At 58.5% G+C, this 15163-nt stretch overlaps 1 protein-coding gene across 3 annotated transcripts in view; it reads right to left on the reverse strand.

Moving 5' to 3' along the window:
• Positions 1-755: 755 nt before the first annotated feature.
• The window catches only part of UBE2O (ubiquitin conjugating enzyme E2 O), a 47889-nt gene continuing 33481 nt past the window's right edge, over positions 756-15163 (reverse strand). For 2 of the 3 annotated variants that reach the window (XM_019745489.3, XM_019745486.3), the window contains exons 2-18: positions 14220-14279; positions 13999-14109; positions 12004-12101; positions 11416-11479; positions 10615-10758; positions 10064-10173; positions 9784-9934; positions 9050-9522; positions 8519-8673; positions 8143-8255; positions 7935-8063; positions 7078-7167; positions 5490-6186; positions 5074-5210; positions 3281-3484; positions 3132-3189; positions 756-3007 (exon numbers count right to left, since the gene is read on the reverse strand). In XM_019745489.3, coding sequence (XP_019601048.2) covers positions 2337-3007; positions 3132-3189; positions 3281-3484; positions 5074-5210; positions 5490-6186; positions 7078-7167; positions 7935-8063; positions 8143-8255; positions 8519-8673; positions 9050-9522; positions 9784-9934; positions 10064-10173; positions 10615-10758; positions 11416-11479; positions 12004-12101; positions 13999-14109; positions 14220-14279 — 3465 coding nt within the window. In that variant the 3' untranslated portion in view covers positions 756-2336. The remainder of the gene's footprint in view (positions 3008-3131; positions 3190-3280; positions 3485-5073; positions 5211-5489; positions 6187-7077; positions 7168-7934; positions 8064-8142; positions 8256-8518; positions 8674-9049; positions 9523-9783; positions 9935-10063; positions 10174-10614; positions 10759-11415; positions 11480-12003; positions 12102-13998; positions 14110-14219; positions 14280-15163) is intronic. The other variant, XM_074319571.2, reaches the window with a different exon arrangement.

Consider the following 15163-nt stretch of genomic DNA (forward strand, 5'->3'; position numbering starts at 1 on the left):
AGGTACCCGAGTGCCTTTTGGATTGGGCACTTTGGTGCTGGGCACAGTCATTTTGGTGCTGGGCACAGTCACTTTGATCTAGGCTTCTTTTGCAAGGGGTAGGGCCCTGCCCCAAAGATAATACCCCCTTTGGCCTGGAAGAAGCCAGGGATCTCAACCAACTGCCTCACCTCACACATGGGAAGCCAGGCTCAGAGCGAGTGTGTCTTACCTAGGGTCACACAGTCAGCTTGTCTCAGGGCAAAGGGGCACTGAGGAAATAGGGAAGGAGCAAACATGGCAAGCAGCTGTTTCATTTTTAGAGTCATCTCTCCACTGAGGACTCCAGGGCTACACCAGCCTTCCCTGGCCGCCTCTGCCCTACCCCCACCCCGTCCTGGTGAGGGAGTGTTGTGCAGGAGTTAAAAGGAAGCAGCAGGGAGGGCAGATGCCAATCTCCTAGACTGGGCAACCATTTTGGCTCGAAGCCCAGGCCAGGTGCTTCGATGTCAGCTCCCCCAGCATCTGGAAGGTGGCCGACGTTGCTAAAAACCGGCTCTTGAAGTACAAACACAGCTCTGCCCAGAGGGAGGAGCCCTGAGCCAGCAAACTTCTGGGCCCTTGGGAGTCTCGTGACTGGAAACACAGAAGGTATGGAGGGACAGGGCGCAGGGCGAGGTGCTGCATACACAGCCTTCCCTGGCAACGGGTGTTTCCTCCCCTGGGGAGGGGTGTGTGAGGTGCCCCAGTGGGGAAGAAAGGCGACAGAGCCCAGATGAATGGCAGAGGCAGGTTTAATGGTGCCACCTTGTCTTTGTTGTACATTGTAATGAGCCAAACAAAAAAATGCAAGTAAAAAAAAGTTTAATCACACAGCACTTTATACAGGTATCTTAAGCAGTGGGCATTCACATCTCCACATGAACAACGCACTGGGAAGCACAGCCCCACGTCACTGGATGTTAATCAAACAAGGTACCGACTCTGGGCTCCAGGGGCCGCGCGCGGCCTGTGGTCCGGCTCCGTCCTTCCCCGCGGCTGCTGCCCGCTGGGTGGATATGGCACAGCACAGGTGTGGAGCCAGCTTAAGGCGGACAAGACGCGTCATGCTTTGGCTTCTTTATTTGTTTGTTTTTTCTAATAAGAGCTATTATCTTTGCTTTCAACCTTAAATATTACAATACATACACCCAAAATTACATAGCTGCAATGTGCTCAACAGCATCCTCTGAACCTCGAGCTTCACATTATCAAAATCTTAGAAAACTTGTAAACCTCTGGGCCTGTCTCTGCGAGGGAGGAGAACCCGTGCGTGCAGCTGCCTCTCCCGCTGGTGCCTGCAGTCTGTAAGCTAAGGGTTGACAGCAGGCCTCGTTCTCACGGAGAGGGGGCCAGCTCCGCGTGTTCAGTGAGCCACAGACCACCTCCCAGCATTAGCATTTCGTAGTGGGAGGGGCAAGTCAACGGGAGAGGCCTCAGCACCTGCCCAGGCCTTGGCTGCGCTGCTGCTCCCACCTCCCGGGGTCCTGGGGTCCTGGGGTGGGAGACGGAACAGGGAGCGGACACTGGCTTCAGTTCAAGCAGGCAAGCCCGTGCAGCCTGAGCTTCGGACCCGCAGTCACGGGGGACAGGAAGAGCAAGGCACCTACAGCTGCTGCTTTCCCAGCTGCTCCCTCCCTGGTCCTCACTTCATGTTAGCGAGTGAGGGCCACCACCCCTCCTGGGTGTCACCCTGAACCCAGCCTGGTCCCAGCCTCTCTTAGAGAGACAGCCAGTTCAACAGGCCTGAGGGCTATCCTGTAATGGGCCAGAATAGAGCCCGGAGCCAGTGACAGCGGCTGTAACTCCCAAGGGACAGTGTTGATGCTGGGGAGGAGGGGATCTAGTGGTGGTGGCCTGGGACACGGGGGAGCTACCATGGAACTGAAGAGGACGAAAGGGGCCAGGAGAACGGCTGGAGCAACCCACACTTCATGCAAGGCACGTCCACTCGTCCCGCTGCGGTTCTGCACAGCGCCTGGGCCCCAGGAGCCCCGTCACCTCCGACACGAGATAGAGATGGCAAGGGGGGAAGTCCCGGGACATTCAGCCTGGGGCGACACGGGGAGAATCAGCAATAGGGCCCAGATTCGCTTTGCCACAGGGCCCCGCCTGTCGAAAGGTTGCTTCGGAACAGAAACGGCAGCGTCTCAAGAAACTTCCTGCACATCAGTGTCAGTCACCTTGGGAAGAAGAGGGCAGAGGGGGGCTTGCATGGGGGACAGAGGAGACACGGGAGGAGGGAGGTTCCAGGGGCGGGGGTGAGCAGGCAGCAGCTGGCCTCTCCCACCAGCTCCTCCTTCCTCGAGGGCTGGCGGCTACTTGTCATCTGCGGGCTCCGGCATGCCTGCCTCTGTCAGAGCGGCCTGCAACTGCATCAGGACGCCCCGGATGCTCTTGATGAAACCCTTAGAAAGCGGGAAGAGGGGAAAGCCGATGTCGGGGTAGCCGCTCTTCTCAGGCAGGAAGCTCCGGTAGCTCTTCCTCCGCTTCTTTGGTTTGACACTGGGCGGCACCGAGGCGTCGGGCGCTGCCTCCGAAGTCTGGTCTGTGTGGTGTCTGCTGGCGGAGGCCAGGCACTGCGTGCCGCCCTCTGAGTCCGAGCCCTGGGAGAACTCTCCAGGGCCCGGCCCGCCGTCCTCAGCATCTTCTCGGCCGCAGTCCGAGAGCTCGGCCGCAGCAGGCAGCCCTGTGGGGCTGCTGTCCTTGAAGACCCCGTTGGGCAGCGCCGGGGCCCGTTGCAGCAGGGCGTGGGTCTCCAGCCAGGACTCGATGCGCCTCACCAGGCGCCAGCCGCCGGTGCTGAAGTGCTGCCGGATCTCCTGCTCGAAGACCTCGGGGGGCCGCCGCACCAGCTGGGCCATGGACTGCACCACGCGGATGAGGGCCATCTCGTTGTAGCAGCGGCTGTTCTCGTAACCCTCCTGCAGGCCCCGGTCACTGTCGAAGCCGGCCTCGTTGTAGTACGGCTCGTTCACCAGGATCAGACCTGTGGGGGCAGCCATCAGGGCTGGCCTAACCGCGACCCGCAAGGGCGGCACCAGACCGACGGGCAGGGGAGGGGACACAACGGCCAGAGTCCCTGTGTCCCCTAGCAGCCCCACCCACTGTACCTTGGATGGAGATGAGCACCTGAAGAAGGCTGGATTTGCTTGTCCACCTCTCCGTCCCCTGAAACAAACACGTGGCACCTCGACTCAGTCCCAACACCCGCCCCAGACAGGCTCTCCCCATCCTGACTGGGAGCTGTCACAGTACTCACCTTGCCAATCCAGGTGCCCAGGAGGCTGACGCACACCTTCCCATTGTCATACAGGTTGGGGTTCAGGCGGCCACTGCACTGGGAGAGGTAGCAGAAGTGGGGGGGCACGGCCGGGTAGATGTTAGGGAGCTGGATGTCAAACAGGTAGAGGCCGTCCTCATACGGGGTGCGAGTGGGGCCCTTGATCAGCGCCGAGAAGAGGTCCTGGGGGCGGGAGGGAAGGCGGGGGTTGGCAGGGCTCCCGCCCACGGTGGCCAGGTTTGTGCTTCTCCAGGGCGCCGTGCGGACTGGGCGGGAGGAGGAGCGGCACGCCGGGGCTACAGACACGCCAGTGCCAGAGAAGCTAAACGCAAATCTCTCTGTAAAGACCCACGCGGCATCTTTTGACTCCTGGCATAAAAGGGGTTTTCCAAACTGGTTTTTATCCTACCAGGCTTCTTCCTCATAAATCATCACCTTTTAAATTGTATTCCTGCCCTGATGCCACCCAGCAAGGCAAGCAACAATTACAACCGATCAGAAAACTAAAGAACATTCCAGGGTGACAAAGCTGCACTGGCTTTTAGGGAACTAGAGGAACAAGAAGATTTGAACTCTAGGGGGAAATGTTGGGGCACCGCCAAAGAAACCTAGGTCGTTAAGTCATTAGGGAGACTCTCCACAGACACCCGAAATCGGTGTGTGTCGGGTGGGGAGGTGGTATCAACTTCCAGGGCCGTGTGCCTAGGGGTGAGTGACAAGCTGGGAAGATGGCGAGGGCAAAGCACCGAATGGAATGATGGAACTCTCTCATGTACGTCCTCCCTGGGGCCACCATGTGGGGTCAGGTTCCCACACCACTTGAAAAAAACAGAACAAAATATACTATTCCCTTCGTCCCACAGCAGAGCTGAGACAGGTTGGAATTTTCAAAAGGAATTTTACCAAAACCCAAGAAAAACCAAAAGTGTCAAGAAGGACCGCAAGCAGCAGCAGCTCTGTACACGTGGCCGGCCCCGCCCTGTGGCTCCTGGCCGCTGTGGGCCCATCTGCCCCCCCCCCATCTGTAGTTCCTCCTGTGGCCCCTTCCTCCAGGGCTGGGCCAGACGTAAATCCAGGGTCTTGCATGGCACCTGGCACACAGCAGGGGCTCAGTAAAGGTTCACTGAATAAATAAGGTGGCAGATGGAATGGGTTTGCCCATTGCTGGTACAAGCAAGGAAGCGCCAACTCAGCATGACTCAAACCCTAGGCCCAGGCCACGAAGACAGGAGTGGAAATGGAGTGTGACGTGGCCGTGTGAGGGTGCTATTCTGCAGCTAAAAAGGAAGGAACTAGATCAATATGAATCCACATGGGTCGGTCTCAAAATTTACCTTGCTGAGTGAAAAAAAGCAAATTACAGGTGACGTTTACAATGACGCAATTTATGTAAAACAAATCATTTAAAAGAGCATTATAGTGATGCATGAGAATGTGAGAATATAAAGAAAGGCCGTCTGCGAGGAGACCCACCAAACTCCTGACGTCATGACTGCTGGAGGTGGAGTGGGGATTGATCAAAGGCAACTTCAGCTGTTTCTATAATGTTCTACTTTTTCAAAAAGAAGACTAGACTCAGGTAATAGTTAAACATTTAAAACTAACTTTAAAACAGGGAGGAAAGGAAAGACACATGTGCGACCTTTGCCCTCACCTGACTGAGCCTGTTTCTTGCCCTGTACGGGGTTGGGTGGCTCTAGGTGCCACTCAGGCCTGAAGGTCAGGGCCCACACCCGCACCTGCCCACACCAAGCCCATGCCAGGCTACTTGCCATTCTATCCTCAAAAGTCTTGACCATGATGCCATCGGGCAGCGAGGTAGCCAGCAGCGCCATCTCCTTCCGTACCGTGCTGAAGAACTTCTTGGCTTCTGCAGGCTGGAACTCAATTTTCTTAAAAGAGTGATTCGCTAGAGGGGCAGAGAGAATGGTTACTCCCCAGGGGCGAGGCCCTGGAAAGGCAGCTGCTGCCCATGGGCAGCTTGGCCTGGAGGGGCAGCTGCTGGGTATGCTCCCCAGACGGGCGAATAAACCTGCATACATCCCCCCACCTCTCCTGGCACCAGGACTGGTGACCACATCAGGGCAAGGTGCTATCCCCCACGCCAACCCTGGCTGGAGCGGCAGCGGGGCTGGGAGGGGCTAGCCACCTGCCCCCCAGCGCTATAAACATGGAAGGGGTAACTCACAGGGCGCAAACTCCAGCACCGAGAAGACCTCGCCCTTGGCGCTGGTGAAGGTGACTCCGGGCTTGCCGCCACACTGCTGGCAGAGCACCGGGGTCTCGCTGGGCCACTCGGCCTTCACAGGTGACTGTGCCTCGGCCTTCTCCTCCTTGCGCTCTGTGTCTGGCATGGCCTCCATCTTCTCCTCCTCTGCGATGGCCACGTTGTCCAGGGTCTTCTTGAGGTTTTCCTGCAGCTTCTTGATGTCATCCAGAAACTTCTTCTCCCGAGTTGGTTTCTCAGGCTCCACCGTGGGGGACGTGGGGGAGCCCGTCAGCAGCTGCTCCACGGTCATGTTCTTGAGGCTCTCCAGGATCTTGATGGCCTCTTTCAACTCCCGGAAGCTCTTCGGGGGCCCATCCTTGCCGGCCTTCTCCATGAGCCCCGCCACAGGGGCGGCCATGGCCACAGCCCCCTGAATAGCGGCTGTGGCTGCTTCTTCGCTGATCACCAGCCCCTTGTCCTCCTCGGGGGCCGATGGCTGCTCAGCGGGCGGAATGGGGGGCTCCTCTCCCTTGGGGTGCTCATCCTCCACCAGCCCAGTGTCCGTCTCCCAGCTGTCACTGTCATCCTCCCACTCATCTGAGGACGCCCCACTGGTGCTGCCGTCCACCGAATCGTAATCCGACTCCTCGATCTCAGACTCGATGTTGTACAAGTGCTGCAGGCAGACAGACGGCCGCTCAAGGGCTCTGCGCGGCCTGGGACCCGACCCCAGAGCTCACGGTGACGGGCACGCTGAGGCCTGACAGCCCGGCCCCAGCCTTTCCCCTCCTGCTCTGGACTCTGCGGTTTCTCTGCTCTCAGCGGTACCTGTCTCCGGGACGTGCCTTCACCTGCTCCACCCTTACAACAAGACCAGGAGCCCCAGCCAACAGGCCTCTCTTGCCCGTGTGCACTCAGTCTGCACTTGACCTTGGGGGCAAATCCAGACCCACTCCCAGAGGCCTCTGTGGGGCTGTACTGGGAGCTGGGAACTTGTCAGAGGATGGGGAGGTGTGGGAGAGCTGGCCTGTGTCACAGGCTGCTCCCATCCCTGGAGGAGAGGTGAGCCACTTCCTTCCCCAACGCCATGGTGGCGCCAGGAAGGGGAGCTGGGATGTGAGGATGGCGCAAACAAGGGGGCAAAGAAATGGTACTGAGAACAGCCCTGCAGCTCAGAACCCACCAGCAGGTGCTGGGGCAAGATCTTCTCCTTTCGCTTCCTGATCTGTGGAAGTTTCCCCAGAAATGTCAGTGGCTCTGTCATCTATGTGAAGTAACCTGTGCTTTATGAGCATAGTGAGGCGGGGATCCAGGCAAATCCGGGAGGTGTGTGAAAAGTTGCACACACACCTGGCAATCTGGGGAGATTGTGGGGCTTTGCGTGTAATACTGCCCTTCCTCTCAAGCTTTCCCTGAAACCTTATTACCCAAAAGGAGACTCCCTTTGCCAGGACGATCTGAGAACCTGTCTTCCTGTTCCTTGAGCGGGGACAGGAGACAGACCGTGGCTACCGGCCCAGCCACCACAGTTGTGAGCCAAATAGTTTGGGGCTTGGCAGGGCCTTACCTGGGGCAGGATGATGGTCTTTGAGTTATCAGCCCACACCACCTCCACCTTGCTGCTGACGTCCACGCGGGCCACCTGGCCCACCGACGGCTGCAGGGAAAACAGGACAGGATCAAGGGTGCAGTCCTCCAGGAGGGGTGGGGGCCAGGGCACATCTGAAAGGGAGCTCTAGCCGTGGGTGGCAAGGGTGAGGCCATGAAAATAGGAGAGATGTGGGCACCAGCCAGAGGCCACAGTGACGGACTGAAGTGTGGGACCCTCTTGTTCAAACACGTCCAATGTGCCCAGTCCACTAAGCTCCCCCCCTTCACCTGGCAGCCGAGTACACAACCCCCACTAACTCCCTTCCTCTTGAAGCATTCTGGTCGCTCTGGGCTTCCAGGCATTCCCAGGACGGGGTTCTAGCCTCTGGACTTCTGTTCCTACTCGTCCTCTGCTCGAATCTGCCTGACCCCAACCAAGGTGCCTGCCTTTTCTCCAAGGCGCTGCTCAGATGCCACCTCCCCCAGCCTCTCTTGTGCGCCCGCAGCACTCAACTTCACGCTCACGGCACTTAGGACAAGGAGCACAGCTTCCCTAATCCCCAGAACCAGTGCGGCTCAGGGAGCAGCTGCGTGAGTGCAGTCTGGTCCCGGCAGGCAGGCAGGCAGGCAGGCAGGCGAGCTCTTCTAGGTGGTCAGGCTGAGCGGCACCTCTGCTGTGGGCAGCTGCTCTGCTGGGGAAGGTGCCTGGGGCAGCCTGGAGCCTAGAGGACTTGCAGGTCTTGTCTCCTGGAGCCACCTGGTGGCACCACCAGGCACTGCAGCCACTGCAGGCAGGGGGCAGCTAGAAAAACCTGAACTTGGTGGGGCACCTACCTCGTCCTCCTTGGGAGGAGCCCCATCCTCGGTATTGCCGATGCGGATGACGATATCGGTTGTGCGGAACCGGAAGTCGGGGTGGTCGGCAATGTCGTAAACACTTACGTCTTCCTCTTCTCCAATCAGCTGGGGCACAAGACGGGTTGTTAGGAACTAGCCCACCAGAACCCACCCTGAAGGAAGAGGCAGGGCTGCACACACTCACCTCCACATCATCCCCACTTGGCCGCAGCTTGAACCACTTCACTACGCAGGTGCGACCCACGTGGTCCCCAGACTGCACCACGCCGTAGACGGCAGGGTCTGGACAGCTCTGGGCTAGGGAACCAGAGGAGGGCACACCACTAGCTCAGGAGCCCTGCTGCTGCCACCTGCCATCCACCCACTACATGTCAACCACAGCAGGGCACAGAACCCACTTGTTCCCTGGCTAGGTCCGCGGAGGACAGAAAATACCCCCCTGGTCCTCAAAAGAGCAAGCCCCTGCCCCCCCAACGGGAGTCTCCCGCTGCCCCTGCGGCCTCCGCCCCTGGCCCGAGCCCACCCAGCCCTCGGCAGGGACGGCCCCAGAAAGGCACTACCTCGCTTATCCACCACGAAGTCTCCGGGGCAGAACTCGTTGTTGTCCAGGTGGTGGACGGGGAAGAGGTCATTGGAGCGGATGTTGCACTCCACGGAGCCGTCCTGCCACATCACGTCTGCCGAGGTCATCGTGGTCACCACCTCCACCGCCACCCTGCAGGGCAGGACCAGTGAGCCAGGCCACGCAACAGGAAAGGGCCGGCACTCCTTCTACCCCTCCCCTCCGGGCTCGGTGACCTGAAACTCTTAGTCCCAGGCAAGAAGGGAGCAAAACAGGTCCCACGCACGCCCTGCGATCACCTCTGAGCACCGCCCGGTTTGGGAGAGCACAAGGGAACGTGCTCCCGGAGGCCACACTCGGGCCAACGCCACCACCCCCGTCCGTCTTACTCCCGGGCCCACCCCAGGCACTCATGTCGCCTCAGCTGGGTACCCTGAGCGCGACGGGGCTTGCAGACGGTGGGTGCGGGTGCCACGGGGATGGTCTCCGGCTGCACCCTCAGCTGGGGGGGTGGGCGCCCTGGGTGTACCTGTCCCCCGGCTTGAAGTCCCGAGTGATTTTATTCTTCTTCCTCTTGTGTTTCCGCTTTAAGTTCTTGATAGACAAAGGGATGCTCTTTTTGCGACTCGTGCCGCTGCCGCTCTGGGAGGAAGTGGTGGAGCTGGCAGAGGACGTGACTGAGCTGGTGTCATCTGTGTCGTCCGCAGCCTCGTCGTCTGCGTCCTGCTCAGCCGAGTGCAGCCTGTCATCTCCACCCTCCTTCAGCAGGAAGGGGGGCAGCTGCTCGCTGGCCTCCTGCGCCTCCTCTGGGCCCTCGTCCTGCATCTCCACCGGGCTGGCGGACCCGTCGGGCGTCTCCTCAGGGCTGGCGGACCCCGTTTCGCTCTTGGCTTTGGCCCCCCCTTTCCTGCCTGGGTCCTCCATGGAGTGGTGCCTGGAGCACTGAGTATCCGGGGAGCAGGACATGATCCGCACAACCTGCTTCTTCAACAGGCGCTTCACCTGCGGCGGCAGGGCAGGGAGGAGGGAGCTGTGGTGAGCAGGCCGACACGGCCCGCCCTGGGCATGTGGGAAACCCAGGCAGGCCTGAGCTCAGGCAGCTGGATCTGGGGGCTGGGGGTGACAGCTATACACACCTAAGTGGCCTGCAAGGGTCATCAGGACTGCCCCCCAGGCCTGAAGCACAGACCGTCCTTCCTGGCTGCGGAAATGGCTCAAGGCCAGTTCCTCAAACGCCCACCAGCCCCAAGCCCGAGGACATACCTTCTTGGCCATAGAGCCCTCCCCCTGGGCGCAGTGTTTTTCTGGACATTCACAGGCAATCTTGGCCAGCTCTACCTTGGCTGGGAAGACAAACAGACAGCGCTCCCCCAGCTGCCGCTGAGCATGGTCAAAGCATCCGAGACGCTTCACCCTGGGAGGTGGAGGAGAAGCAGGGGCTGGACCAGCAGTTCCCGGCCCCCCATCTGTGACTGTGGCCCAGAGACTTGTTCAGGCGTGCCCCTGGGGTTGCTGGCGTGGGTGGCATGCTGGAGCCGCTCACCTGCCTAGGTTTTCCTGGGTGATGACAGAAGGTGGGGGACTGACGCTGTCCGTGCCCCCTGGACAGAAGCTCTTGGTAATCCATGTGACTTTCAGTTCCACAACCTGCACCTGGGGATGAGTGGGACAGGCCGCAGTCAGCAGGTTTGGACAGCTCTCTCTTTAAGCGACTGCCCAGAGCCCAGCTGGCCTCTAGGACAGGAAGTGGGTCTTCATAGTGTTGTACCAAGTACAAACACCCCCAGAGGAGGCCCCACCTGTAACTGGAGCCCCACCCTACGGGTCCCAGTCACCTCCTCCCCACCAGTCAGGGCCCAGTGGACCTGCCACTCGCCACTCTCCCACCACGCTCGGCCTGGGCAGTCAAGCTAGGGAACAGCTGTCTCCTGGTCACCCCATGACCACAGCCTGGGTTCCCTTTATTGTCAAAGCCCTGTCAGACCAACAGGGTCCAGAGACCAAGGAGCGGGGCTGAGCCCTGAGAGCAGGCAAAGAAGGGCAGGCAGCGCTGATCCAGGCGCGGAGGTGGGCGCCCCAACCCCCAGGCCCTACCTCTTCCACCACCACCCGGAACTTGCTCTTGGTGCTGAGCACCGGCTTGACCCCTGACAGCCACTGGACACTGGAGAAGATCTTGGCGGGGCCGATGAGCACCTGGCCCGGGTAGAAGCCGTAGGAATCATCAAAGAAGAGACCCTGCGGGATGTGGGACGAGGGAAAGTCCTTGTGATCAGGCCTCCTCAGTGGACGGTGCTCTCCGTGCTCCCCCCGCCAGGCCCCCTCCTCTCCCAACACCACAGCCCCCCTCCTCCAAAGGCCTCTACACTCCCTAAAACAAACCCTAAAGCTCCAGAGCGGTACCTGTCAAACCTCAGGTGGATATCAATCACCTGGAGAGCTTATTAAAACGCAGATTTGCCTCATCTGTTTCCCAGAAGCTCTCAGGCCACGCCCATGCTGCCTGTGACACTTTGAGGATTAAAGCTCTAGACGGCAGTGGTCCCCAAAGCCGTTTGACCCTGCGCATACACCCCCAGTATACTCATTTACAAACTGTGTCGTATGCTACTGTTCTAAAGTGTCACACTGTACTAAAACACTGCATCCACTTACCAGAAAAATGGAGATTTTAAAGGATGAGATAAAAGTTAACAAACTGCAAAGGAAAGTTCTGGTATTTTCTGCCCACATGCAGACTTTCAGATCTTCTGGCACACACACACCCCTTGTGTAGAAGCTGCTTTGTCTAGAGGCAGCGTTTAGCCTGGGCCGGCTACAGGGTCTTGGCTAACAAGTCCTTTCAAGCCCACAGGGCCAAGGAACATGAGACCCCCCGCCCCCCGCCAAACGTACTGAGTCACTGACGTGCGGGCAGACGTCATAGAGCTTGGCACCATCTTCTGTGTTCATGGAGCACCTGAAACAGTGAACATGGGCTTGGTGTGCACACGGCACAGGACCGCGTGGCAGGGGACGTGGCAGCCAGCGCCCGGTGTGGCGCTGACCGGTATCAAAGGGAGTGTCCAGAGGCATCGCGATGGCGCATGCCCTAAGATGGCAGTCGTCCTGCGTCCACAGCGTAGCCTCTGAACGGGAACAAGTAACTCCTAAAATGGACAAGACCCTGACCCCCTATCTGAGTGCTCAGCACCACTGAAGTGTCTAAAATAAAGCATCAGCCCCCAGCAGATCTCCTCAGTGATAATGCTTCTCTCCCTGAGCCAACGTAGGGCACAGAGCAGACACTGAGCGACAGAATCAGGCTGCGGCGAGGAGACCCGCCCAGGGTCGGGCCCTGAGACGCAAGGTCCTGTGTGCCCACAGCACCTGTCATGGCCCCTGATGAAATCTATCATCGCCGGCCCATGAGAAAACCCCCCCTCCCCTCCTTCCAGCAGCTGCCCCAGCGAGCGGACGGCTCCTTTGTGGTGAGCTATGTACCTGGCACCATTGGACAGCTTCAGAATGATCTGGTTCTTCAAGTCGTAGACCTTCCCCAGCCAGCAGTCATAGGCAATGTAGTCTCCATACATGAAGGGCTGCAGACCAAGGGGTCAGGTGTGAGCTGGCCAGTGACACTAGTGCCCAGGGCACTCACCCTGCTTCGCCCACTGAGACAGGAGGAGCATCTCTGTCGCCTACTGCCTGGGCTCGTCAGTACTGGACCACGGAACTGCTACACTTGGCCTCCCCAAGTTCTAAGCTGCACCCCACTTCCCGTCCCAGTGTGGAGGAGGTGGCAGGGTGCTGCCTGGTGGTGATGGGAGAGTTGTGCAGAGACCTGACAGCATCCACGGATACAGGACTCTTGGGTGGGAGTGGGCTGTGAAGGTCAGTCACACGGACAAGGAAAGAAAGTGATTTTAGTAAATACACAAATACACTGAGGATACGGAGAACCAAGTTTCTGACAGTTGGGGAAGGTACCCACTACTATACACGAGAAGCGAGGAGAAAGACAGGCATTGGAACTGGAGGTGTCATGACGGACTCGTATTTTGATGTACACATAGAACAGGCATTGACAAATTTAGATGTGTGTGTCTAAATGGATACTCATACATGTATGTGCTAGTTCTGTCCTGGAAGGGCCTGGTAGCAATTAGCACACCGGGGCTCCTTGGAGAAATGGTTGATTCTCAGGCTGGATCAGAAAAAATGCAAGATGGAAAGCAAGAAAGTGCTGGGGACGTGTCAAAAGGGCACAGATGCCAGCTTCAAGGGGCTCCTTAAAGGGGCCAAACCTGGGTCATTTAAGCAACCAAACAAATAATGGCAGTAATGGATTACAACCAATGAATAAAACAGGAATCTCTGAGTCCATACTGATGTAAAAAATGAATAAATAAGTAAGTGAGGCAGGAGGTGAAGTGCTTCCATATAGTAGAACGCCACCAATGAAAGCGAGGAGGGAATGATGGAGGCATAAAATTGCCATTTAGCCACCATCACGTGCTGGCTGGTCCAGGCGGGAACTGTCAGTGGAGGCTGAGGCTGGCGGCCTGGGGTTTGACAAGTTACAGGTTACTGACGGAATCCCGAATGTCTGCCCACAAAACAGAATTACTCGCAATGGGGTAAGCGGTGACGGTGGTGGGGAGGCGTGGCGGACACCAACACGAGCAGGGGTGGCCATGAAGACCGCCGTGGTGCCGCCGCTGGACCTCATGGGCCACAGAAAAGCTCGGAGCATTTCTGCGGCAGCCCTGCCAAGGGCGCAGGATCCGACGCTGGTCCTGAGCCAACAGCAGGGAGCTCCACGCTCGGGTCAGTGACAGACGTGTTGGGACACAGCAGGCAAAGCAAGGCTGGGGAACTGGCCCAGACTGGAGGAGACCGAGTTGACCACTAAATGCAAAGTGTGTCCCTGAATGGAATTCTGGATCAGGAAGGGAACCAGGACATTGCTGGGACAACTGAACGGGGTCTGTGGATCCGACCGTAATGTAGCAATTACCCAATTTGGGGGCTGAGTGGTGGTTATCAGGAGAGTGTTCCTACACAATTTAGGGCTCACGGGCATCGTATCTGTAGCTTCAAATGTGTGAGCAAAAGAGACTAAGGAGAAGGAGGTGACGTGGGGAGGACGGCAGAAGGTGATGGAGCAAATGGTGAAACGTGAACAGCTGAGGAACCTGGGCCAGGCAAGGGATACAAGAACTTACAGGGTTTTGGTAAGTTTGAAGTCATTTAAAACACGAACTATTGAAAAGAAACTTGTTTAGAGAAGTGTTAGAGGAGAAAGGCAACTAGGTAAAGAGAAGCACACCTGCAACCTATGCCGGAGCTGGAGACGCAAGGTCGCCTCCTGACAAGCAGCGGCAGGGAGCGGGCAGGCAGGCAGGCTCCAAGGGAGTGAGCAGCCCTGTGCTGCCGTGGGCCGTGGGGCAAAGCACAGAGCCCCAGGGAAACGGGGGTGTGTGCGGGGGGGCTCACCCAGATGTGCTGCAGGTCCTTGCTGTTGACCGGGTAGATGATGCAGTTGGTGCCGATGAGTTTGACGGCGCAGTCAATGCTGACGTCGGTCACGGTGCCACACTGACTGTCCTGGGGAGGAGAAGGCATCCAGGCCCAGCCAGGCACACGCCGCCGGCCGCTGTGGGCGGGGCCAGACCCCCCCCAAGCAGCCCCCCGCAGGGATGGGACACAGGACTCACGGTGGATCGCATGTGCCGGACCACATCCCGGGGCACCACGGAGCGGTCCTCTAGTTTCAGCTGCACCAGAAAACACGAGTGTGAGAGAACGGCCTCGGCATCACTGCGGGGGATGCACGTGTCTCCCAGCTTCCTGGGGAAGGCTGACGCTACTGCTCAGTGCACACATCCCGAGTGCTGAGCTCGGCTTTCACAAACTGCACACACGCCTCCAATTGCACCCAGATCAAGAGACAGAACTCCAGGCACTAAACTACCCCCCACCAAAGGCCAACACTACTGGAGGTCATTTGATCGTACTGGAGTGTGACGAAATGACGGATCGCATAAGGCCTCATTTAAAAGAAAGACTTAAGAGCCCACTCTACGGCGACACGTTTTGATGTGAGTGAAATCCTTTCTATTAATACCTTCTGCAAGTGCCGCCCTCCAAGCCCGCTGATGAGTGCCGAGGAGGGAGTGGGGTGAAGAAGAGCGTGACGGGGGGTGTGTGGGTCACCCTGAAGCCCATTATCATCCAATAGCACCTGCTAATCCGGGCTATCCTTCCTGACCAGCTGCAGCCTGCTCTTTATCTACCGTGCTGCGGTGTCCTGCGGGCTGCTGAGTAACTCGGGCTTTGGGGGCCTGGCCAACTACAGAGCGAGCACCTGCTGCAGCCCCCCATGAGCAGCCGCCCCCCCAGACGACAGCCAGGGCCTCAGGAGAGCTGTCCCCTCCCTCTGCCCGGCACTGGATCCCCCTCCAACAGCCCAGGCGGGAGACGGTTCTCCATCAGGCCAGAGCGTCTCCCTGCTGTTCGTGGTAACGGCGGGTTTCTGTGACTGCCCCACTGCCCACCTCCTTTGGATGGGCATCTCTAGGACCTCGAACTGCGGGGGTGGAATATCTGTTCCCTCACCCAACACTCCCTCCACTCTCAAGCCCTGGGGCATGGAAAGGTG

Source organism: Rhinolophus sinicus, chromosome 12 (assembly GCF_057876585.1).
Source record: "Rhinolophus sinicus isolate RSI-liver-muscle chromosome 12, RSI-T2T, whole genome shotgun sequence".
NCBI lineage: Eukaryota > Metazoa > Chordata > Mammalia > Chiroptera > Rhinolophidae > Rhinolophus > Rhinolophus sinicus.